Source organism: Enhydra lutris, unplaced genomic scaffold (assembly GCF_002288905.1).
Source record: "Enhydra lutris kenyoni isolate GAN:26980312 unplaced genomic scaffold, ASM228890v2 scaffoldscaffold8, whole genome shotgun sequence".
Classification (NCBI taxonomy): Eukaryota; Metazoa; Chordata; class Mammalia; order Carnivora; family Mustelidae; genus Enhydra; species Enhydra lutris.
Window position 1 is genome coordinate 5,211,978 of NW_019154092.1, and position 26,264 is coordinate 5,238,241.

At 35.7% G+C, this 26,264-nt stretch overlaps 1 protein-coding gene across 2 annotated transcripts; it reads left to right on the forward strand.

Annotated features, from left to right (window-relative positions):
• Positions 1-152: 152 nt before the first annotated feature.
• Positions 153-22,228, forward strand: LOC111142505 (centrosomal protein 76). 2 transcript variants are annotated; one of them, XM_022495732.1, is made up of 12 exons: positions 153-284; positions 1,352-1,507; positions 2,550-2,631; positions 3,254-3,478; positions 4,652-4,837; positions 6,906-7,003; positions 7,360-7,488; positions 12,090-12,278; positions 16,776-16,942; positions 18,493-18,826; positions 20,713-20,930; positions 21,506-22,228. In XM_022495732.1, exons 1-12 carry the CDS (start codon positions 222-224, stop codon positions 21,642-21,644), a joined length of 1,986 nt encoding a protein of 661 aa, XP_022351440.1. In that variant the 5' UTR covers positions 153-221; the 3' UTR covers positions 21,645-22,228. The 2 variants fall into 2 exon arrangements, with proteins under 2 accessions (XP_022351440.1, XP_022351441.1); XM_022495733.1 differs by lacking the exon at positions 3,254-3,478 and having other exon boundaries at positions 175-284.
• Positions 22,229-26,264: the final 4,036 nt, after the last annotated feature.

The following is a 26,264-nucleotide window of genomic DNA, read 5'->3' on the forward strand; positions in this document are numbered from 1 at the left end:
TGCCTCGGCTCCGGCCCAGCCCCGGTCCTGACGCGGCGTCGCGCCCCCCCCCCCCCCCCCCCCCCCCCCCGGGCCCCGGGGGGGCGCCCCCCCCCCCCCCCCCCGGGAGCTGCGTGAGGCCAAGCAGGCGCGCCGGCTCTCCTCAGCGGCGACTGGCATTCCGGGGCTGGCCGGGGCGCGCCCGAAGCGGGGAGAAGCGCGGTGAGGCGCCGGCCCCAAAGATGTCGCTGCCGCCGGAGAAAGCCTCGGAGCTGAAGCAGCTCATCCACCAGCAGCTGAGCAAGGTGAGAGCCGCGGGCGCCAGGCCACCGGGGGCCTCTCTGGCTGCCTTTGGTCCTGAGCGCCCAGCCTGGCGTCCCGAGATCCGGTGGACGGCGGCGCATGTTTGCGGGGGACGCGAGCGCAGGCTCTGGGGCACAGAGCGCGGGCTGGGCGGGCTCCGGGGCCGCAGCCCGGGGCTGCTTTCTAGCCTCGGTGAAAGAGAACAATGCCGACAGGGGCTGGTGAGAGTTTGAGGTGACGAAACGCGGCAGAGAGCGAGCACAGCTGTGCCGCTGAAGCGTTCATCCTGCGGTATCCGATCCAGTACAAGTTGTGTTTGGAGCAGGTGGATATTCAGAAGTCAGGAATTAGAATTACTTTAAGGGTGAAACTTGTGTCTTTGAAGTTCAAACAAATCAGCAGTTCTTAAAGAAGTCACGAAAGGGAGGTTACTAAAGGTCTTGTAATGAAAGTGTTTGTGATAATGGGGAGTTCAAGGACATTGTTCAGGTGCTTGGCTGAATGCAGTAAGCTGAAGTAATAAAAGCTACCGTTCATTGTGCATCTGTATGTAAGGCTTTGTGGTGAGTGTTTAGCATCTTTTACCTAAGCCTCACAGTAATCTGGGTAGGGCACTACTTTTTCCAGATTCATAAAGGATAAAAAAGTTGACTCAGTGTCACCTCTAATAAGTTCAAGGCTGAAATTCATACTCTGATTTCCTGCTCCAAGTCTGTGTTCTCCTGATCATACTACCCTCTTTCAAAAAGGTCTTTTTTTGTTGAGTATTATTTGTGGGGAAAGGGTAACAAAGGTAGTACGTAGATAACCAGCAGAAATTATTTCTAGAATTTGTACCCAAAAAAAAAATTCATCCTAAAATTTTTTTTCTTTTAAAAAGTCTTGCCTTTATTCTCATTGACTTCTAGTGACAATGTTACGTTTACTATTAGCTTGAGAAACCTTCCTGAATATTGTCTATCCACCTTCCCATTATTTTTTTTCCTTGGGTGTTTTAGAAAGAAATTAGTTAATTGGCAATGTTTAATGGCTTCATGAATGTAAGTTGTAATGCGAGTTTTCCACATAGATGGATGTCCATGGCAGAATAAGGGAAATCCTCGCTGAGACAATAAGGGAAGAATTGGCACCAGATCAACAACAGTTATCAACAGAAGATTTGATCAAAGCCCTTAGACGTCGGGGAATCATTGATGATGTGATGAAAGAACTTAATTTTGTTACTGTGAGTAATCTTTTAAGGGAAAAATTTTGAGAGTTTGTTCCCATGCTTAATGCTGCTTATAGGGTCCATATTTGGGGCTTCTTTTTAGTCAAATCACTTTAAAACAAGACCTTTTTTGTTTAGTAATATCCTTACTTCAAGGATAAGCTAACTCTACCCTTGACTGTAGCAAGTAGGATTATTTCTCAAAGAGATCGGAGTTACATATTATATTTTTCTCTCTAAAATGACAGAATTTTCTGTTGTTATTCTCTAGGTCTATAATTTTAAGTGTACATATTTCAGTTAAATTAGTTCACCATAACCTAGTTCTTTTTCACTAGTATTCTATAATTTTTTTTTCTAGATTAGGCATATTTTTAAAATAAACACATTCTTTTGGAAGTCCATTCTCTCTGATTAACAAATTACCCATTTCTTTAAGAAAATAATTGTGTAAGAACCTTCAAATCTCTTTATACAAATAGGTCAGTAGTGGGATGATAGCCTCAGTGCACAAATTAGTAAGTAGGCCTTCTTTTGAAAATGAGGCAATAATGAGAAACTGTGACCTAATAATGCCTGGGTAATATAATGTAAAAATTGGATGGACTATGTAATACACTGGGGAATAAGTATTTTAATACAGCCTCCTTTTTTGGTTTTTGAGGTTTGTAAACCCATTTGTTTAAAAATTGACCCAATGACAGCTTCTGCTGTGTGAATGTCATTCCCTTATTAGAATCAGTTCATAGTAGAATCATAAGCCAAATGTCATACTAGGCTTAGAAAAAGTTTAACCTTGTTTAAGATGTTAAGGATTTGTTTTCTGTGGACATTGAAGACAGTTAAATTCCTTATTAGGTTTTAGGTGTGACCAGTCACATCATCTTTTTTTTGCAGGCTTTTCATTATTTTAATTATGCTGAGAAAATAAGAGTTTCCTTGAGGGGGCTTTATCCTATCTACTTTTATTTACTTCTTAGTCCCATTGTTGACATTTCCTTGCTTAGCAATAATTTTTGTTTTCTAATTTGTTTTCAATTTTTTCCTGCCTTTCTAGGACAGTGTTGATCAAGAACTACCTTCCTCTCCAAAGCAACCTGTTTGTTTTACTGATAGACAATCAACGTTGTTAAAAAAAAGTATGTATATTTCTTTTTAACATTGATTTTGTTTTGCACAGTATTACATATTGATGTGCTGTAGTGTTTGGTATTGGATAGAAAACATTACTTCTTATACTTAACATTTTTGTGGTTAATTACAAAAAAAAAACTTAGATTCTATTTTGCGTGAAGTATGTATGTCAGAAGATTTAATGTATCATAGAATGGAAGCAAAAACAGCATCATCTGTTTCTCCTGTTTTAATAATTTATTTTACAAACATTATACAGCCTTGCTTTTTTTAATGCTAGTTACCTAACAAGCACACTTGCTGAGTTTATACTTGTCTGAGTTCGTTTGTGGAGGTAAAGGAGGGTTGGATAAGGAACTAAAAAGTAAAAGTTTCTTAAGCCTTGGTTCTGACTCCTTTCTAGCTGGGAAAAAGTAGCAGGATATATATAAACTCAGATAAAGATATCATATTATGTATGTTTTCTTCCCTGGTATAATGGTAATGGTCCTGGTACAGAGTAAATTTGTTTTTTTTTCTTTATTTAGTCTTTGGTTTTATTTCTGTTAAGTTATTATTTCCTATTGTCTTGATCACATTCCTTAAGTTATTTGGCAGTTTCCTCATATATATTGCTACACTTTACAGCTAATATTGATCCAACACGGAGGTATCTTTACCTTCAGGTTTTGGGTGGAAAAGCTTTCTTGGAACATCTACAAGAACCTGAGCCTTTACCAGGACAAGTTTGTTCAACCTTTACTTTATGTTTACATTTTCGAAACCAACGTTTTCGTTCTAAACCTGTTCCATGTGCCTGTGAACCAGATTTTCATGATGGCTTTTTACTTGAAGTACACCGAGAAAGCTTAGGTAAGGAGTGATGATAAATTGTCACTTAACTGAATAAATCTTTGTTAGGTTTTATTGTAGAACAACCATAACAACTTTTGCTGTAAGGAGAGATTTATAATGAATGGATCTTCCTACTTTGCTTTTATTTTCTCCACTGCTCTTTTTTATATGAATTACTTCCACCCACCTTCTTTATTTTCTGCTGATTAATTTTCCCTGAAGATTATTTTCTTACTGTTTTAATGGTTGCTTCGTTAGTAGGAAACATTTAAATGCCTATGCAGAGTGCCCTGGGTGGCACAGTTGGTTAAGTATCCGACTCTTGGTTTTGGCTCAGGTCATGATCTAAGCTTTGTGGGATCGAGCCCCGCATTGGGCTCTGCATTCAACACAGAGTCTGTTTGATATTCTCTCTCCCTCTCTCCCTGCCACTTGTGTGTGCACACTCTCTGTCTCTAAAGTCAGTGGATCAGTAAATGCCTGTTAGGTGCATTAGGTGCATTATCCTGTGCTAGGAAAGTGCTGAGGCTATAATGGAGAATGAGACATAATCCCTCTTATATATGAAAGATAGATAGATTTATAACTTTCAAAAATAAAAGTTAGGATGGGAATCTGTAACTCTCATTTATATAACTTTAATGTATACTTGATTCCTATAATTATTTTACATTATTTCTATAAATGTATTTTGTAGGTTATTTCAACATAGAAATCTTTACATTTTAAACTTAGCAAAGTTACAGAGTTATATCTTCAGAATTTTAGATTGCTAAGATGGTTAATACATTATGAAAATTTTTTTTGCCCCCAGTGAAAAAGGCTGGGTTTTTAGTTAATTAATTAACTGATTAATTAATTAATTAGAGCATGGGCAAGCACAAGCTGGGAGGGGCGGGCAGAGGGAGAAGCAGATTCCCCGCTGAGCAGGAAATCTGATGAGGGGCTCGATCCCAGGACCCTGAGATCATGACCTGAGCCAAGGGGAGAGGCTTAACTAGCAGAGCCACCCAGGCACCCTAGGATTATATTTTTTTATAAAGTAATCTGTTGCATGCTTTCTGAGGCATAACCAAATAATTTTTCTTGGTTTAATATAAGTTTATTATTAGTATCCTTTGTAATAAAAGTAGTCTTCTATGTTATCCTAACAGAATATGTAATGTGCATTTTTTTGGTTTATGTTGCCAGGTGATGGAACTAGAATGGCTGACTCAACAACAATGTTATCAATAAGTGATCCAGTTCATATGGTGCTAATCAAAACAGACATATTTGGTGAGACTACTTTGGTAGCATCCTATTTTCTCGAATGGCGATCAGTTTTGGGCTCAGAAAATGGAATAACCAGTCTCACTGTGGAACTTATGGGTGTAGGTATGATGATTAATCACTGTTCCTTTTTTATAGCCACAGCTTGTTCTTTGATACGTTATATGTTTTCTGAATACCTTTATAAACCAAGAAGGAAACATGTAAAAAGAATTTCATTAGGGGATCCCTGGGTGGCATAGTTGGTTAAGTGCCCACCTCTTGGTTTCCTCTCAGGTATTGATCTCACAGTCATGAGATCCAAGTCCCGCATCAGGCTCTGTGCTCAGCAGGGAGTCTGCTTAAAACTCACTCTCCCTTTGCCCTTCCCTTCTGTGCTTGTGTGTGTTCTCCCTCTCTCTCTCTAAAATAAATAAATCTTTTAAAAATTATTTTTATTAACATATAATGTATTATTTGCCCCAGGAGTACAGGTCCGTGAATCGTCAGGCTTACACATTTCACAGCACTTACACATTTCACAACACATTTCATAGCACATACCCTCCCCAATGTCCATAACCCAACCACCGTATCCCTAATAAATAAAATCTTTTTAAAAAATACTTTAAAAAATAGAATTCCGTTAGAATTGCAATTGGATTCTAGTATTGTAGTCTTGGGAAATGTCATGAAGCATGTTATGAGTATAGAACTTCACAGTCTATCTTACCTTGTCTTAAGGAAGAAAAACTTTATGGGGCTGGCCTGCTTGCTTTTTTCAAATTTATTTGATTGTATATAAGACTGTAAAGAAAATTAAGATTTTTCACACACATGCATATGTAAAAGCCCTCTACTCCAGCACACTCTAGTGTACAGTGCATCCCCATTAGTACCAGTGTCTTCCTGCAACAGTGGCTCTTACAGGTTATGGGGTTGATGATATTCTTCCAGCCTGTCTTCCTGCAACAGTGTCTCCCTGCAACAGTGGCTCTTACAGGTTATGGGGTTGATGATAGTCTTCCAGCCTTTAACAGGTGGGAATGTGGGACTCAGAGAGAGACTAACTTGCTCATTGATGGGATCTATGAATCCCATCTTTTTGAGGACTGAGATGGTGCCTATCTTACTATTATCTCCTTGGACTCTTGCGTACTATCTGATGTATAAAAGATATTTGCTAATAAAATAAGGCCTACCAATATTTTATGCATAACATGTAAAGGAATTACTTTGCTATTGAAACTCAGTCACAGAGTCTAACCTGGCCAGTGGACAGTACAGCTTTAGTACTTTAGATTCTGATAAGTGTGTTTTTCCTTAAATAGAAAATAGGAGGATAAAGTTTTATGTGGGATACTTATTTTCAAAAGATACCCATTATTTGTCTTCTGATACAGGCCTAACATGATAATCATACTAGTGACCCAAGAAATAAGTATATTCTGATTCACCAGAGAAATAGTTAATAGTTCTGGTAAAAAGTGTATTTATTTTCTAGTTCTTTAAATCCAGGAATGGATTGAAAATTTGTACTCATGGGACACCTGGGTGGCTAGTCAGTTAAGCATCTGCCTTCAGCTCAGGTCATGATCCCAGGATACTGGGATTGAGTCCCACATTGGGCTCCCTGCTCAGTGGGGAGCTTGCTTCTCCCTCTACCTGCCATTCCTCCCTGCTTGTGCTCTCTCTGGCTGTCTCTCTCTCTCTCTCTCTCTCTCTCTGCCAAAAATAATCTTTAAAAAAAAAAAAAGTTTGTACTCACATGTGATGTGAAAAATGGGAAGGGGTTTAAAAAATATATATAGGAAGGGATACATAGGAATTACAATATGTGACAAAGTATAAATATTTTCTGAGAATGAGATGTTAACAGTTGCTTTACTTTGTTTTTAATGTAAATCTGGTTGGCATACGTTAAATGAAGATAAAAATTAAGAATACCAAACCCTGTAGACCCAAATAGCCCCTTAAGGAGTGATAAGCAAACTCAGAATATAGGTCTTTATGCAAAATACAAACTAATTTGATTTGGTTCATTTTTAATATGAAGAGTAAACATGATGTCGAATATTATCTATATTTCATGTAAGTGGTAAATCACAAAACTCTATTTTAGGTAGACTTTGGTTGACTAAATATACATAGTTTGGAAACCTCTGAAGTTCTAAATATTTATTTATATTCATAGGCACAGAATCAAAAGTTTCTGTGGGAATTTTAAATATAAAACTTGAGATGTACCCACCACTCAATCAAACATTATCTCAAGAAGTAGTGAACACACAGGTAAATAATCCTGAATTTCTCTTCTTTGTGCATTTGTTTTCATAGTAGTATATTTACCTGTTGATCATAGAGAGTACTTTCTTTTTAGGAAATTATCACTTACTAGTTTTAAGCAAGAGAATGAGGGTGTGATTTATTGGAAAATGTTTGTCTTGGGAGAAAAGATCACTAACCATTATATGGAGATGAGATTATGGGGTGGTGTAGACAGAGGGAAGTCAGTCAGGAGGCTCTTACAGATGGTGGAGATGGTAGCTTATGTTAGGGTGGTGGTAGAGATGGAGAGAAGTATGTAGAATTGTTATATTTTTAAGAAAAAAATAGAAGTTGAAGAAAATGTTTTTTTAAATTTCAAGCTTGCTTTGGAACGTCAGAAAACTGCAGAGAAAGAGCGATTATTTCTTGTATATGCAAAGCAATGGTGGAGAGAATATTTGCAAATTCGACCCTCGCACAACTCACGGCTGGTTAAGATTTTTGCACAGGTAAAGAAGGTTCACACCTGTATTTGAGATTTATTGTTGTATATGTAAATTTCATTTACCATGAATTTGTAAAAGGTTTTTTTCCAGACAAATGAAACTTTATTTGTAAAAATCAAATATGATTTTGTAATACTTTCACTGAGTAAGTGACTTACATATCTTTGTTTTATTTTGCTTTTCATTTTCAATTTTTTTAAAACCCTTTCTGAATATATTTGATTTAAAATAGATGAATTTTGTTTAACTTGGAGTATGATATTTCATACTAAATGATTAAATACTAGGATACTTTGCAGTTGATAATGTAAATTCAGCTTTCATGTGCAGAATAGGGTCTCTGGGCATAGATGTTTAGATATATATATACACATTGTTGGGCTATTTTCCTTTCTTTTCTTTTTTTTTTTTTTTTTTTAAGATTGTATTTATTTATTTGTCAGAGAGAGATCACAAGTTGGCGGAGAGGCAGGCAGAGAGAGAAAGAGGAGGAAGTAGGCTCCCCGCCGAGCAGAGAGCCCCATGCGGGGCTTGATCCCAGGACCCTGGGATCATGACCCGAGTGTTAGGCTATTTTCTTAAAGACATTATTCCATGTAATAATTCTGTATATCCAAAATCTCTAAGCCGGTGATAGTAATATTTAACTGCAGCATTTTAGTTCTATGTATCTATTTCTATTTTTCCTGTATCCTAAGCCTATTTTCTCTCATTAACAAATCAGAATAAAATATATAATCAGATCTGTATTTTATATTTATTCAGCCTTACATAGATGCTTTTATAAGAGTTATAGTGTGGTGGTATTTTGAATAATGTGTCTCAGATCCTGTGCATTCATCTAGTTTTACCCTACTTAGTAGGATGGGCTAAGAGTAGTTGAGTTTCTAGATGAGGAGCTTAGAAGTGGGAGAGCCTAGTTGACTAGTGGAAGTGAGGAAAACAGCTTCTCACTTTCCAGTAGCATTGTCTATGCATTATTTGACTGGGCAGACAAGGTATTAATGAATGTTAGAATGGAGAAAAGAGAAACCAGTCAAAATATAACTGGCTCCCTGCTGTCTGTTTTATGTATTACCATGTGGAATCTGGGACCAGAGAGGAATGGGTGAGTGAGGGAGTGGATCAGAGAAATGGTAAATGAAAGAGGAGGAAAAGGGTGAGATATTCAGTACACACAAATCAGGGAATGGGGATTTTTTTAAGGAAATAATTACTGAAGTTCCCATCTCTTAAAATTCGTTGTAAGATTTGAACCACATAAGGTCACTTAGTCTCATGGTAACCATATGAGATTGTCAATTGGCCAGGCATTGCCACTTTTTATAAAAAATAAACAGTGTAAAAGAGAAAAGAATTTTTCCCAATATCGAACAGCAACTTAGTCGTGGAGACTTCTTTAAGTTGTAGGTTTGACTGGACCACGTCTGGACATATATAGAGAGTAAATGTTTATCTTATTTCAGTTTCCTGGAAGGGTCTTTCGCTGCTGCGTTCTATATTTGACTAGATACAAGGTTAAGGAACAATAACATTTATTTAAGGCAGTCAACCGAATCACAAACTGTAGTTTGTTTTTTTTTTAAAGATGTATCTTTTTTTTTTTTTTAAGATTTTATTTATTTATTTGACAAGAGAGCGAGTGATCACAAGTAGGCAGAGAGGCAGGCAGGCAGAGAGGAAACAGGGAGCCCAATGTGGGAATCGATCCCAGGACCCTGAGATCATGACTTGAGCTGAAGGCAGAGGCTTAACCCACTGGGCCACCCAGGCGTCCCACAAAAATTGTAGTTTTAAGCCAAAAAATTATTATACATGGTCTGAAAATGAATTTCCAGTGCTTCTAGGCATAAGAGAAAATAGTTTACAGTAGCACTATCTTTCTGCAGTGATGGAAATGTTCTCTGTGCTGTCCAGTATGATAGCCATTGAGCTATTAAACATGTAAAATGTGGCAATAAAGAACTGAATTTTAAATTTTATTTAATTTTAATTAAAATGTAAAAGGCCACATAGGATTAGTGGTGTCCTTAATGGACAGTGCAGGTTTAGAAGCTAAGATACTGAAATTACTGAAATTTTCAAGACATTTCATTTATGGGGATATATTATAGATAATATGAGAAATATTGCTGTAATGAAACATCCAATGTATCTTATATTCTAAGATGCTACTACTGATGATTGATTTAGCGCAAATACATCCACTTTCCTCATTCCTTTCCTCTCTGTTAGTGGAGTGGTAAGAATAGGACTAAATGCCCCACTCAGGAACTCAGTTAATTACCTTTATCCTAACCAAACATCTATAGAATCCTCAGTTGTTATACCTAATAATCTGTTGTACTTTTTCTTCCTCCCTTGCTTATTTTCCTATAGTACAATAGTAATTCACTTAATGATAGCTTTTAAATTTTCTAATGTAAGAAATTTTAAAATAAGTTACAGAAATTGATCTTTAAGGCTATTAAGTTTTAAGAAAATGCTGTCAATCACTTGAGGATTGAGGCTATCCTTTTAATGTTCAGATTTTGATTTTAAGATTTAATATTCTCAAATTATAATAGATTAACAATTAATACTGAGTTAATATAAAGAAATCCAAATAATTTTCTACTTCCCTCCAAAATCAGAATCATGATTTTCTGTTTTCAAAATGAGTGCCTTGAAACACCCTTTACTTAAATTTCCTCTCTTCCTATCTCTGTTCCTTAATTGTCTTTGGTTCTTCATTCTGTTTGAGCTTTTTCCTAGCTGATCCCTTTGTTCTATATCTATTGCTGACTCCCAAGATAGCCTGGGGGAGATGGAGAGTAAGAGACCACCTTGGATGTGTTTGAGCCAGGGAGATAACAGTGGGCTGGGAGAGCAGGGAAAAAAATTCAGTGCCTTTTAGAGTTGAGAACCACAGTTACAATTCAGATTGTAATAATACTTTGCTCTACATCAAAAATTCATGATCTTTCTCGCTATAATTAAATGTAAGTAATAGAGTTGGTTTGTTTTTCTTACTAAGGTATGGGATTATAGTGGAGAGGTGGTTTTTTTTGGGGGGGGTATAGAAAGACATCAGTGGTTCTAAAAATCGAAACAATTATTTTTCTCTTGACTGAGTTAGGCCTTGTTTCTGAGGAGCCTTGCTATGACAGATTGTTAAATTATCTTTGAATTTTGAATATAAAGTAGTCCTTTGACTTTGTCATCTCAGTAATAATGAAGTTAAGGGAAATGTGGGCTTTGGTAATATTAACTCTAAAAGCGCAGCGGTGGACAGTCATCAGAGACTTTTTTTTTGTATGCCCTATAATTATTCAGCTCAAATGCTAGGATATATCTTATATTTAAAATGAAAGATGTTTTCCTTAAATGATTTTTAAAAGTCTGCTTTCAGTTCACTTGGTTAACAAATCCTTGTTTCCTGTAGATCTCCAAGTGTAATGGAAACAAACTAAAAATGAGCTCTGATAATTTGTTGGATCAGTAAATCAGAAAAGTTATTCTGTTTGGATATATAGTATTAAGTTCTGTTTGAAAATATGAAAGAATACTTTGGCTTAGATCCCCTCTCCATCCCCCAACTACCTGCCTATTCTATTTTTAGAGGAGTTCTTTTTTTTCCCCCTTAATTTTATTGAGGAGTAATTGACAAATATAATTGTATATATTTCAAGTGTACAACATAATGATTTGATATACGTATATTTTGTGGAATGACTACCAAGATCAAGATAATGAACACATCCATCACCTCACATAGTTACCTCTTTCTCAGGTGGTGAGGATGCTTAAGATCTGTTCTCCGTAACTTTCAAGTTTACTGTATTAAGTAGTCACCATGCTGTGTATTAGATCCTCAGAACTTACTCTTATAACTGAAAATTTGTACCCTCTGACCTACATCTTCCCTATTCCTCCCTCTCCCTGACACCTGGCAGCCACCATTCTTTTCTCTATTTCTATGAAATTAGCCTTTTTTTTTTTTTTTAAAGATTCCACATGTAACACCATACAGGATTTGTCTTTGTCTAAATTACTTCACTTGGCATAATACCCTTCAGATTTAATCCGTGAGGTCACAAATGGCAGGATCTCCTGTTTTATAGCTAAATAATATTCTATTGTGTATATAATACCACATTTTATGTACTCATTCATCCATTAAAGGACATTTTACTTGTTTCCATATCTTGACTGTTGTGAGTAATGCTGTAGGGAACATGGTTGTGCAGATGTCTCTCTGAGATACTTATTGCAGTTGCTTCAGATATATATCCAGGAGTGAAACTGCCGAATCATGATTGTTGAAGTTCTTACTCTCACAAGTTTTGGGGACAGCTGAGGGTTTTGAATCCCGGCTCTGTTGCATAATACCTGTAGCTTCAGTTTCTTCATTTATGAAATGAAAACAGTAAGAGATGTTAAGAGGATTAAAAGAGAAATTGTATGCGTAGCACTTAGCTGTCTAGTGTTAGATGCAGGGTAAGCACTCAATAAGTGGTATCCAGAATTATTTTGTCCCACATTAATATATTCTAAGAAAAAGTGTTAAAATTGGGAATAATTAATCTATCCTTACAGTTAATGTTTTTTCCCTCTTCCCCTAGGATGAAAATGGGGTAAATAGACCAGTTTGTTCCTATATTAAGCCACTTCGAGCTGGGAGGCTTTTGGATACTCCAAGACAAGCAGCAAGATTTGTTAATGTCCTTGGTTATGAAAGAGCCCCTGTTATTGGAGGAGGAGGTAAACAGGAACAGTGGTGCACTCTGCTGGCCTTTCTCTGTAGAAACAAGGTATTCTACACATGTAATAAAGCAGTACATCATAGTTAATGGGAATTTCTATTTTCTATTGAAAATAGAAAAGTGGGTAAATTATCAATCTGAACTAGTCAGAATCTTTTTTTTTAATACATAAAGAAAAAACATCTTTATTTTCTTGTGTAGTTTCTTATTTAGCATAATGTGATTTTTGTGAGGTGGAGCTAAGTACTGTAGTGTCAGAAATTAAGATATAGAGGTAAATTAAACAGTGAATTGGAGACGATGCTTATACCAGAATCATGGTCTTTCTAGTACTATTCATGTTTTAAAATCTATTTAGATGATACATTTTTTTTTAAAAGAGAAAATGGCAGTACAAGATGGATATGGAAGAAAATCTTGGATTGCATGGTATTTTGTTCAGTTTCAAGTATATATATTTAAGAATTTGTGTACATTTTTTATGTTAATTCACTTCAGTAAATGAATTTTATAGATTATGTGATATTTTCAATCATCTGTGTTCTAAAAATGTTGATAGTATAAAAACAAGACTGGGGTGCCTGGGTGGCTCAGTTGTTAAGCATCTGCCTTCAGCTCAGGTCATGATCCCAGGGTCTGGGATCGATCCCTGTGTTGGGCTCCCTGCTCGTCAGGAAGCCTGCTTTCCCTTCTCCCACTCCCCCTACTTGTGTTCCCTCTCTCTCATTCTGTCTGTCAAATAAATAAAATAAAGTATTTAAAATATATATATAAAAACAAGACTATCTTTAGCATTTCAGTTCTGCTGAAATAGAAAAAAATAATTTTTAAAATTTGTTTTGAAATAATTTTGTTTGGTCTGAGGTTGTATTAGTAGTATGAGTATTCATTCACAAGGCAAAGCTTATATAGAAGAGCCAATTCAGCTTAGAGATTGATTTGTTAGGAAGATTTTATTTTAAAAACAATTGAAGGAGAGTTGCCTGGGTGGCTTAGTTGTTTAAGTGTCTGCCTTCAGCTCGGGTCATGATCCTGGGGACCTGGGATCCAAGCCCATGTTGGGCTCCCTGCTCAGTGGGAAATCTGTTTCTCCCTCTGCCCCTCACGCTGCTCATGCTCTCTCTCTCTCTCACTCACACACTTTCTCTTTCAAATAAATAAATAACCTTAAAGAAAAAAAAATGAAGGGGCTCCTAGGTGGCTTAGTCATTTGGGTATCTGCCTTTGGCTCAGGTCATGATCCTGAGGTCTTGGGGTCAAGCCCTGCATCTGGCTCCCTGCTCAGTGGGGAGTGTCCTTTTCCCTCTCCCCCTCCTCCTGCTTGTGTTCTCTCTCAAATAAGTAAATAAAATATTTTTTAAAAAAATTGAAAACAGGGACATCTGGGTAGCTCATCAGTTAAACATCTGACTCTTGATTTTGGCCCAAGTCGTGATCTCAGGATCATGGAGTTGAGCCGCAAGTCAGGCTCCGCACTCAGCTCGGAGTCTGCTTAAGATTCTCTTCTCTTTCCCTCTCATTCTGCTTCTCTCCACCTCCCCACACTCTCTGTTTAAAAAAAAATGAAGTTAAACATTATCAAAAAATTATTTTTATTTATTCTCAAGCTGTGGTTCCCAAAAGTTGTATGTATGGATTTAGGCTTTTTTATTTCAAATATAGCAGGAATGGTACATATTTAAAATTATTATGTAAATAATTCTTTCGTAAAGCAAATAATCACCCTTTGGTTCATTATTTTTTTTTTTTTAAAGATTTTATTTATTTATTTGACAGAAGTAGGCAGAGAGGCAGGCAGAGAGAGAGAGAGGAGGAAGCAGGCTCTCCACTGAGCAGAGAGCCCGATGCGGGGCTCGATCCCAGGACCCTGGGATCATGACCTGAGCCGAAGGCAGAGGCTTTAACCCACTGAGCCACCCAGGTGCCCCTGGTTCATTATTTTTTTAACCTGAGTTAGTTTAAAGAGAAAGCACATCTTAAGTTAGAAATTTGAATTATTAATTTTTAAAAAAATTAAAAAAAAATTATTCAGGAAGAAAGGGAGCGACTGAGAGCATGAGCATGGGGGAGGGTCAGAGGGAGAGGGAGAAGCACACTCCTCACTGAGCAGGGAGCCCAGTGTGGGACTTGATCCTAGGATACTGGGATCATGACCTGAGCCAAATATAGCTGCTTCAACTGAGCCACCCAGGTGCCCCAGAAGTGTGAAATTATTGAAAAAGTTATTCTTGCACAAAACAAGAGCATTACAGCAGTAAAGGTGAAATTTCACCCATAATTCTATTGCCAGCTTTTCATCTCTCTTTATATTTTTGTGTTTTTTTTCCTGTGTATTTATCATTTTTCCATAATTATAATTGAGATATAAATAATATTTTGTGTTCTGCTTTGTAATTTAACATTATGCTATGAATGTTTTCCCTTGCATTGCTATAATTTTTATGATCTCCATCTTTTTTTTTTTTTTTCAAAGATTTTATTTATTTATCAGAGAGAGAGAGAGGGAGAGATATCACAAGTAGGCAGAGAGGCAGGAAGAGAGAGAGGGGGAAGCAGGCTCCTCGCTGAGCAGAGAGCCCAATATGGGGCTCCATCCCAGGACCCTGAAATCATGACCCAAGCCGAAGGCAGAGGCTTAACCCACTGAGCCACCCAGGCACCCCTATGATCCCCATCTTTTAATGGTGTGTAAATATGAAGTTTTCTTTAGTTGATATATAAAATCTACTTAACTATTGACATTGTAGGAACTGTTTCTTTTGGATACAGTAGCTTGCTTATAATTTGTTGATATCTTTGTGAGTGAACTTTTTCATTGAATATCTTTGGGAGTATTATTAATTTTCTTTTGAAATCTCAGTATAGAAATTACTAGAAATTACTAGGTCTAAAAGGTTGGATATTATATTTTTCAAAAGTCAAATTTGACATTTTAAAATGCTGTCGTTTTAGTATAGTTAAAAAAACAGCAGTATAGAGCCACTGATACAAAATTTGGGGGAAAGAAATTGCCCCTTATGCTACCACTGAACCTAATAGTTACTTTTGCTTTTGTATATTACCTGTATCCTTCACTTAAATATATATCTTCATGTAATTGTAGCCTTACAGTTAAATATTTTGATTTTTTATAGATTATCAGATATTTTGGGGCGCCTGGGTGGCTCAGTGGGTTAAAGCCTCTGCCTTTGGCTCAGGTCATGATCCCAGGGTCCTGGGATCGAGCCCCACATCGGGCTCTCTGCTCTGCAGGGAGCCTGCTTCTCCCCTCTCTCTCTGCCTGCATCTCTGCCTACTTGTGATCTCTGTCTGTCAAATAAATAAATAAAATCTTTAAAAAAAAAAAAAGACTATCAGATATTTTCTGTTTTTGTAGCTTTCATAATATTTTTAAGTTGTGCAAGTAATATAATATTGTCAAAGGAAATTTAGAAAATAGAAGGGAAAATGATATGTAACCTCCCATAATTACAGCCATTGTTGACATATAGTTCTTTCAGTCATTTTTCCTGGTATGTATTACCTAAAAATGATCACATACAGATACTTCAACTGATTGTTTTGAGTTTGAGTATTTTCCCATGTATTTGTGTTTTTCTTTTTTTTTTTAATTTTTATTTTTTTAAGATTTTATTTATTTATTTGACAGAAAGCACAAGCATGGGAAGCAGCAGGCAGAGGGAGAGGGAGAAGCAGGCTCTCTGCAAAGTAGGAAGCTGGATGCAGGACTCCATTCCAGGACCCCTCTGGGATCATGACCTGAGCCAAAGGCAGAGGCTTAACCATCTGAGCCACCCAGGCGCCCCTGTATTTGCATTTCTTGATACATCATTTGTCATCTTGATATTTGCATTTCTTGATATATCATTTGTCATCTTGTCTGTTCATGTCCTTTAGCTCTTTAGCTATTCGTATTTAAAATCTTGCTACTTTTCTTTCTATGTTATATATAGGTTTTTTAATAAACTTTTGAATCTGAATGTCCCCTTTTAAAGTATATATGTTATGACTATCAGATTTGTGAGCACTGAGTTTATAAAATAATTAGGTTCTTCTAAAGTTAGCGTATTCTTACCTCTGTCCCCTGTTGTTTCAGCTTAACACTAGACTAATGATTAAAAGTGAAAAAATTAGGGGCACCTGGATGGCTCAGTCAGTTAAGCACCTGCCTCTATCTCAGGTCATGATCTTAGGGTCCCGGGATTAAGCCCCAAGTTAGGCTTCCTGCTGGGCAGGGAGTCTGCTTCTCCTTCTCCCTCTTTGCTCTCTCTTTCTCTCTAAGTAAATAAATAAAATCTTTTAAAGAAAGAAAGGAAAAAAACTAGGGGTGCCTAGCTGGCTCAGTCAGTGAAGCATGTAACTCTCCGTCTCCGGGTTGTAAGTTTGAGTCCCATGTTGGGTTTAGAGATTACTTAAAAATAAAAAAAAAAAAAAACTTTAAAAAATGAAAAAATTAATACTGTTTTTTAATTATAATTTTGTATATTTGGATATTTAGTGAAGAAACTGTGAAGGAATAAATATTTAATTGACTTCATTTTCTAGGGTGACTGTGAAGATCATGCTAACCTTCTGTGCAGCCTTCTTCTTGGATATGGATTAGAAGCCTTTGTCTGTGTTGGGACTAAGGCAAAAGGAGTACCTCATGCGTGGGTGATGACCTGTGGAACTGATGGAACTATCACTTTTTGGGAGAGCTTAACAGGACACAGGTTTGTCAACTATGTTACAAAGATATTAAAATGAAGATGTATGGGTGCCTGGGTGGCTCAGTGGGTTAAGCCTCTGCCTTCAGCTTGGGTCATGATCTAAGGGTCCTGGGATCGAGTTCCGCATCGGGCTCTCTGCTTGGCAGGGAACCTGCTTCCTCCTCTCTCTCTGCCTGCCTCTCTGCCTACATGTGATCTCTCTCCGTCAAGTAAGTAAATAAAAAATCTTTAAAAAAAAAATGAAGATGTAAATGTTTTAAATTATAGGTTATTTGTTTATATTGATGGTACTCAAAGGCACATACTGATAATTTTCATTATTAGAGCCTTTTTGATAACTATGTAAAGGATTACTTCAATTAAAATAGCTATTAAATTTGAAGAAAATTTGTACATCTAAAATATTCTTCCAACATAATATTGGTAAAAAATAAATGATTTATTTTTAATTTCGTGTAATTGGCATATGCTTTTTCTAATGTTCTTCCCCAAACCTAAAAATCAGTTCACGTTGTAAGTCATGATTTCTTTTGAAAATTTGGTGTCACTAACCCCACATTGGTAAATTCACTGTATACTTTTCTTAGTTCTTTTGACTGCCGTCAGTTTGGAAAGAGTTCAGTGCTCCTCCCTCTTTCCTGGGACCATCTCTTTCTTTAGCTTCTTTTTTGTTTGTTTGTTTGTTTGTTTTAAGATTTTATTTATTTATTTGAGGGAGAATGAGTGAGAGAGAGCATGAGAGAGGAGAAGGTCAGAGGGAGAAGCAGACTCCCCAAGGAGCTGGGAGCCTGATGCGGGACTCGATCCTGGAAGTCCGGGATCATGACCTGAGCTGAAGGCAGTCGCTCAACCAACTGAGCCACCCAGGCGCCCATCTTTCTTTAGCTTCTTGATAGCACTTTCAATTTTAATTATTCCTATCTGACTTGTCTCATTTCTCCTTCATCTTGTCTGTAAATGTTGGAGTTAACTAAAGGCGCAGCCCTGGGCCATCTTCTCGGTTTTCTGAATTTTTCCCTGGTTGCTATTCGTTTTAATTAGTTATACCTATTAATGTATAGCTAAATTATTTTAATTGTGTTATCTGAGATGAACAGTTTTTATCTTTTTTTTTTTTTTTAAGATTTTTTTTTATTTGACAGAGAGACAGCGAGAGCAGTAACACAAGCAGGGGGAGTGAGAGAGGGAGAAGCAGGCATCCCGCTGAGCACGGAGCCCAATATGGGGCTTGATCCCAGGACCCTGGGATCATGACCTGAGCTGAAGGCAGATGCCCAACGACTGTGCCACCCAGGCACCCTAAACGGTTTTTATCTTAATGGTTATACATAGAATATATTTTCATGTTGAATAAAGTTGATTTTTATATCATAATATGTGTCATACAATTACTAAAGAGTAATCAAATTGTAGAAATAAAAGAAGAAAAAGCAAGTATTGAACTCTAACCCTGGACTGGAAATAGTTATAGCCTTAAATATCTTTTTCAATTTGGTGTTGCCTTTTTAATTTTTAAGTTTTTATTATAGAAAGTTATGATTTACTTTTTTTAGGTACATCCACAAACCTGCCAATCCTGATGAATCTCCAGTTGCTGAACAGCCCAAACCATTGCACCCATATCGAACAATTGGTTGTGTTTTCAATCATCAGATGTTCCTGGGAAATTGTCAGCCCTCTGACTCAGTAGAAATCTGTGTATTTGATTTGAATGATGAATCCAAATGGAAACCCATGAGTGAAGAAGCAATCAAATCTGTGTGTGCTCCGGGAGCTACAACATCCCTTCCTCCCTTTCCCCCTCTATGTGCGTCCACAATTGATGCTTCAGTAACAAGTAATGAAATAGAAATGCAGCTAAGGCTGCTAGTGTCAGAACACAGGAAGGTAATTAACATTGAAATTTGTAGTTTCGTGCATTTTTTTCATTTGTTTATATATTTAACAATTTGGGGAGGGTGGGATAGTGCCGTCACTGTTCTAGCCCTGAAGAAAGCAAATTTAGTTCCTGCCCTTAAGAAGCTTGTAGTTTTGAAAGTCATCAGAGTTAGGTTCTAAGACTCAAAAATTTCTAAATTCACTAATATTTTTAGAATTCATTACTTCCTTCTAGAAATGAAGAATGTTGAACTAGTTCAGACTTTTGCTAAATACCACTAATTTGGATTTTTTTTGTGAAGCACTGATACTTTTCTCTTTGAAAATGTTGGGTTATATTTTTTCATATTCATTTTTTTCCAGGTTGGTTTTGTTTATTTCTTCCTATCACACTTACTTAGCTGGATGTAAAAGTATATCCTCATTTTCGCTTTAATTTGCATTTCCCTGATTACTAATGAAATCAAACCTCTTATTTCTTAGCCCTTCAGATTTCTTTTGTACATTAAAGAAGATATTAAAAAAATAAAAATATTAGTATATTTTAAGAATTTTTTTCATCAAAAGAAGCCAGTCAGGGAGTGAAAAGAGCACAGTTGGAGTGGGAAAAGTTCTTTGTAACATATGTAACTGTCAAAGGACTAGAATCCCCAAAGACTTATTTCTGATTCACCTTTTTGGATTCCCAGATAGACTCCCCATCTTCGGTGAATCCTGTTTTCTGTGTTCCTTGAGGCCATCAAAGGCAAACTGATTTATCAAATATGTTTTGTGGGTCCCCAGTTACTATTAGTTTTGGCTTCTAAAATCTGCTGTACTCACTTGCCAACTCACCAAAGCATCTAAAAGTATATTTTGGAAAATATTTAATCTGGCATTTGTAGTTTGGTCTTAGCAATAGGTTGTTCAAGGACCTAGTTCACTATGTCGCTGGGAATGAAAGCCCCTCATTACTGCTCCTTTCCCTCCATCACTTACACTGCCTTTTAATTTACTTAGATCTTGTTTACAAATAAGACCAGTATTTTATTACATTATAAGAACTTATATAGAAGAAAACTGAGCTAGATACTAGTGTTGATCACTAAGTTAATTATGCCTGTAAACCAGCAAGTCAGATTTACTTTGTGCCACAGTAAAAAGATAGATGATATAGACCTTTGGGGTTACTTGGAACCAGTTAAAACCTTGAACACAAAATGAGGAAATGGTAGAGATCTATTATGATAATCAAAATATTTCGAATTTTGACAAGTTTTTTATGTTTGTTTAATGTTTTTAAAATATCATGTGTCTAGATATCTATAGTTCATTTGATGTTATAGATGAAATCATAATTGCTTTTAACATTCCATAGAAACATGTTTTAAGCTCCCTGAAGGCCTATAGCATATTTTTTTCACCTTTTTATCTCTACAGTATGAAAGTTAGTGTTTTTTTTTTAAATAAATACTTGAGTTTAATTATACATGCAATTCATTTGTTGACTTTTCTACTACTGTTGAATTTGTGTTGGAGCAATCAAATTAAGCAGATTGAATCTTACTAAACTCTTTAAAGTTAAATAAAATACGATTTCAAATTTCAGTGGCGCTGTGTTTTCCATAGTAGGATGCTTCCATACAATCTTTTCTAGTGGATATTAAGGAAGTACAGGTTTGGAGCCTTTAGTAACATCATTGTATTGAAAGCTTTTTATTTTTTTCTCTAAGAAGTAAAACCAGATACTTGTAGTTCCTTTATTTGCATGTGTCCTTACATTTATTAATAGAAAGTTTAAAAAGTTATGATGTTTTACAAATGTCTTGGCATACATTAAAATAGTCAATGCTTATAATTGGTTTTTAAAATATTAGTGTATTTTACCTTTTCTTTTTATCTTTTGATTGCTGTAGGATCTTGGTCTCACTACTGTTTGGGAAGACCAGCTTTCCTATCTCTTATCACCAGCTTTGGCTTCTTATGAATTTGAGCGTACAACAAGTATATCTGCAGGCAATGAAGAATTTCAAGATGCCATAAGGAGGGCTGTCCCTGATGGTCACACATTTAAAGGGTTCCCAATACATTTTGTATATAGAAATGCAAGGCGTGCATTTGCCACATGTCTTCGGTAAGGTAGAATTCATGAGTTCATAAATGTTATTATTGGCTTGGGAATTTAAAGATATTTATTTATTTGAGAGAGAGCATGAGGTGGGGGCATAGTGGGGACAAGCAGACTCTGTGCTGAGCATGGAGTCCAATGTGGGGCTGGATCTCATGATCCTGAGATCATGACCTTAGCCGAAACCAGGAATAAGATGTGCAACCTATTAAGCCACCCAGGTGCCCCTATTAAGCTAGCAATTTTAGCATTCTGTTAGTCTGGTTATTTGGGAATGATTTTAGAATCACATGGTGAACTTTTGTAATGATTTATTATTTTCCTTGCCACAGATTGTGATTCATTAAATCTGAAATGTAGCTCTAGGGAGTTGGGATAATTTTCCCATTTGTTTTGGTGCAGTCTCAGCTGAGGATTTCTGATCTTGTCCAGGATAATATTTTTAATTTGTAGACTGAGGAAATATTCTATAATTTGAATAGGTCAACCCAAATCAAAGGGCTATTGGTAGCAGAGACAGGATTTTTAAAAGATGTTTTAAATATTGACTTACTTAGAAGTTCACTTTCTTTCATATATAGGTCTCCTTTCTGTGAAGAGATAATCTGTTGCCGTGGAGACCAGGTGCGACTGGCAGTTCGTGTCCGAGTGTTTACTTACCCTGAATCTGCATGTGCTGTTTGGATCATGTTTGCTTGTAAATATCGCTCGGTATTATAGGACTAACATTTCTATAAGAATATATCTGTGTTTTATTGGAATTTTATATATTGTACATTACTAGCTGTTTAGAGGTTGTTATTTTAAGAATCACATTCTGGCTTGGATGTCATGTTTCACTTTTGTATATACCTGACTGATAATGTTTGAAAAAAATCATGTATGTATTTAAAAAATAAGGATAAAAAACTTGTGTAAATCTGAGTGGAATTTAGTATAAATTAAGTGTATATTTTAATAAATGCTACTTTGTTTACAGGTATTCAGTAGTTTAAATATGAATATAAAATTTACTCCATTTTCTTTACATTAACAGGTAATCAGAGATATTTATTTGTCCAAGGGTTTGAGCCATAGTAAAATCAGTATCATTATTTTTCATAGATTAATGGGATTATTTTATATAATTAGAAATTAACCTCACAACAGATTTATTTATTAAATAAGTGAAAATACATTTTGATGAATTATCACTTCTGTGGTTTACCCGTGGCCATGGGATATTTGAGACTTTCCAGGGATTTATGGGAAGACTTTGATGCAAGAGTAGGAAAAACAAATAGCAGAAAAGCATAAATATTAATAACAAAACAAACCTCATGTAAAAGTACATGAATAATTTATAAATATGTTAGTTTGATCCATTATAAAATGAGTATTTTTTTTATTTTTAAAATGTTTAAATCTTTATTTATTTAAGAGAGAGAGAGCACACATAAGCAGGGGAATGGCAGAGGGAGAGGGGGAAGCAGGCAACCCGCTGAGCAGGGAGCCTGATGCAGGGCTCTATTCCAAGACCCTGGGATCCCAGGGTCATGACCTGAGCTGAAGACAGACGCTTAACTGACTGAGCCACCCAGGTGCCTCAAAAATGAGTATTTTAGAAAAAATTCATCATACCCTTTTGTTGTGACACTGATAAACTGGTTTCCGTGATTATTATTGGCAGTCTGTTGATGATTTTTTGTAGTCATTACTATCCTTTTCATGGATATCATCTTATAAAACCACATTTGTTTTTCTGTCTTGAAACCACATTTGTTTTTCTTTCTTCCTTTTTGTTTTCCATTGTGCTAAAACCATCAGTGTATATGTGACTACTCTAAATTGGAGAATCATTATGTGAGGCCAGTGAAAAATGAGCATATGTGAGGGACTCCATGCTGATATTTGCTTTAAAATTGAGCAAGTTTTAAAAGTTGGTTTTAAAAGTGAGCAATAGTGACCATTAAAAAAACTGTAGCATTTTTTTTAAGGAGCTGCATGACAGTTGATTTAACTATCCATTCAGCATCTCTGCACAGATCTTGATTCAGTTGGTTCATCCATTGGTCTTAAGAAAGCAACTGTGTGGGTGCCTAGGTGACTCAGTTGGTTAAGTGTCCCACTCTTGATCTCAACTCAGGTCTTGATCTCAGGGTTGTGAGTTCAGCCCACACTGGGGTCCATGCTGGGCGTGGAACCTAGTTAAAAAAAATAACCAAAAAAAAACCAGGATACCAGTTGGCTGTACAGGTTACTCCTTTTCATCTCTTCATTGCAAATAAAATGATTTAATGCTTTTTTAAAAAAGTAAACCTAGAGATACCCTAAAATTTACCTTTTGCTTATTTTTATATATGATAAATATTTATGATTTAACTTGTTTAAAAAAATCTGAAAATATCCTTCCTAATTTTCACTGAAGATAGTAATCAGATGTTTCTTGTGAGACTGACCTGACTTAAGAGAATTAGCAAAATAAGAACTAAGACTTTTTCCCTCTGTTACCGGAATTATTCATAAAGCTATCAATAGGGAAAATTGCTTGTAATGTTCAACTTTTAGAATTAACTATTTATGGGGCACATATTAAAAGGCAGACTATGTTAAGATCAAGGTTATGTTATCACTGAGGCTGGGTAATATCTTCCTGACTTGTTGTACCAGAGTTACACATGTATTCATAATGCGTCTTTGGTATGAGTTCTAAAATAAATTTCCTTTTTATGCACTTTAATAGAGTCTGACGTGAATAATTTCCTATAAAGGTGGTTTATTCCAAAAGATTCTTTCAGTGCATTTATCACTAGAATTCTCTACCAGTAGTTTTTCTTTTTAAAAATTAAATTTACCTTGTCTATTTGTCATAAAAGTTATTTTCGTATTAAAAATGTAAAATTTTTTATATAATGTCTTTAATGTGTTCTTTTTGACAATATGTACACTAATACAGTCCTCTATACATATATATGTGTGTGTATAATATATAGGTATATTTATTTAGTAGAAGAATATCAGAAACCTAGAAATTTTATTACTCAAGCATGAGCCTATTGAATAAAGTATTAAATTTAGTTCAAACTAAGTGAACACTCCAGATACCTTTACATTTTTTTCTATTATTGAGGTATACATTTTTTTATATGATCTGCAAAAATACATCTATAATTTGGCCATTCTGGAAAGTACACATATTTGAAACCCACTTTTCTACTTCTTAACAAAGATATGATTTGAACCAAATGAAAAGTAGGCTTTATATCTAAAAAGACTTATTGCTGTTAAAGTAGTATTCTGTGCCATGTAACTGACCATCAGAAGGCATTAGTTATAAATCATTGATTGCTTAAACTATCCCATTCATACTTTTGATTTCATGCTGTACTAAATAAGAACATATTTTAGGTTAGACTACAGTTGGCATTTTTACAGGTGGTTTTTTTTTTTGTTTTTTTGTTTTTTTGTTTTGACTCTTAGATAACAGTTTTGTCCTTTCTACTTAAGAAGATAAGTACAGGAATTAGATGATCTGATTTTTAACATGCCCTTAACTTTTAAACCAATGAAAAGGCAGCATTGGTTTCTAGCTGTTGGTAGTTCAGAAATAATTTAACATTAGCCAAAGCATATACAAAATATTAAAAACAAAATAGCTAAACATACAATAGAAGCCATCTCATTTTGAAAACCTAAATTGTTTATAGCATATGCTATATTTAAAGCACAAGTTGAGTTATAATCATTAATGCATGTAAATGTGGGTATTAAATGTTTAAATTTTCTTCTGAGATGTGGTTGGCATATCATTGTAATTCCATTTGATTTGTATTTGGTTTGTGAGTTAACTACATGATACCAGTGTTGAAGTAGACATGGATATTAGAAGGGAATTAGAGTGTATTAGCTGGTCATTAGTTCACATATATTCTCTATTTTTTAAAGGTTTATTTGTTTTAGAGAGCGAGCAAGCAGTGGGGAGGGGCAAAGGGAAAGGGAGACAGATAATCCTCAAGCAGACCGTCTTCTGAGCACAGAGCCTAATGTGGGGCTTGATCTTGGGACTCTGAGTTCATGACCTGAACTGAAATGAATGACTGAGCCACCCAGGCACCCCAGTTCACATACATTCTTATGAAAGATTCTTTCTCTGAGTCTACTGAATTTAGACTTGTACTAATACTCCAAAACAGTTGTTCACTAGTGTTTTTGAAGGTAACTGGTTTTGTTTTGTTTTGTTTTTGTAATTTTTCTGTAATTATTAGTGGCAGTCTCTTTTAACTGCCAATAGAGTTTTAACTGTCTAAAACTAGAGTTTTAACTGTCTTTATGCATTTTAATATGTCATGGTCTGAAATTATAGGATTTGGGGCTTGAAAGTCTTAGGTCTTCTGGTCCACGTAATTTATATAGTAATGAAAATCCAGAGACATGAAGTTCCCTGTCTAAAGATACATATCTCTAATAGCAGACCTGTTCTAGAATCAAATTCTGACTTTTTACTTCTTTTTGCTGTGTCTGCACAATGTGAGTTTTTCTCTCTGTGGGCATGGCATTATTAGGTATGACCAAGTAACAATCCAATATAGTATGGAAATTTTTCATTTTATTTGTTCTACCCAAGACATAGGGATATGGAAGGCACCTTTTATGGTACTCATCACATAACCTGTCAAAAATTACAGTAATATTTGGGACATCAAGTCCCTGACATGAGGCCAGAATTACCTTCTAGGGAGGATGGCCTAGAGAAGCTGAGGCCCTTGAGGGACAATGAGCTGCTTGAGATTCATTGTGGTATAGAATTCAACTATTTGTATACTCAAAAGAGATTCAGTAAACCGAGGTAGAGGGATAGTGCCTATTAACATGCATCTAGAAAATATTTCAGTCATATTGTCTGTATTTTGAGAGAATTAATTCTGAAGTCCATTTACAAGTTGATTATACCTGGCCAGTTGTTACTGAATTTTTACAAAATCGTTTCCTTGTACACAATGTACAGTAAGGGAATAGGAGGAATGGTAGTATAAAACTGGAAGAGGATTGTCAGAAGTTAGAAAATCTATTTGATTTGAACACAAACATTTTATCACCAATTGAGCTTTATTGACATAATTTGCCTACCATTCAATTAACCATTTCTTTTCTTCCAAGTTTTAATTTAGATTCAAGTTAGTTAACATAATGTAATATTGGTTTTAGTAATAGAATTTAGTGATTCATCACATATATAATAATTAACTGTTTTAAAGTGTACAGTTAAGTGGTTCATATTATATTTAGAGATATATACAACCATTTTCAATCAGTATTAGAACATTTCATCACCTCAAAAAGAAACCCTTTACCCTTTAGCTA

What these genes read in the sequence shown, in the direction of transcription:
- LOC111142505 (XM_022495732.1), top strand. Translation starts at nt 222, where the DNA reads ATGTCGCTGCCGCCGGAGAAAGCCTCGGAGCTGAAGCAGCTCATCCAC. An exon ending in TGTGGAACTTATGGGTGTAG is followed by an intron (nt 4,838 to 6,905) that starts GTATGATGATTA and finishes TTATATTCATAG; the next exon opens with GCACAGAATCAAAAGTTTCT. An exon ending in GCATTTGCCACATGTCTTCG is followed by an intron (nt 20,931 to 21,505) that starts GTAAGGTAGAAT and finishes TTTCATATATAG; the next exon opens with GTCTCCTTTCTGTGAAGAGA.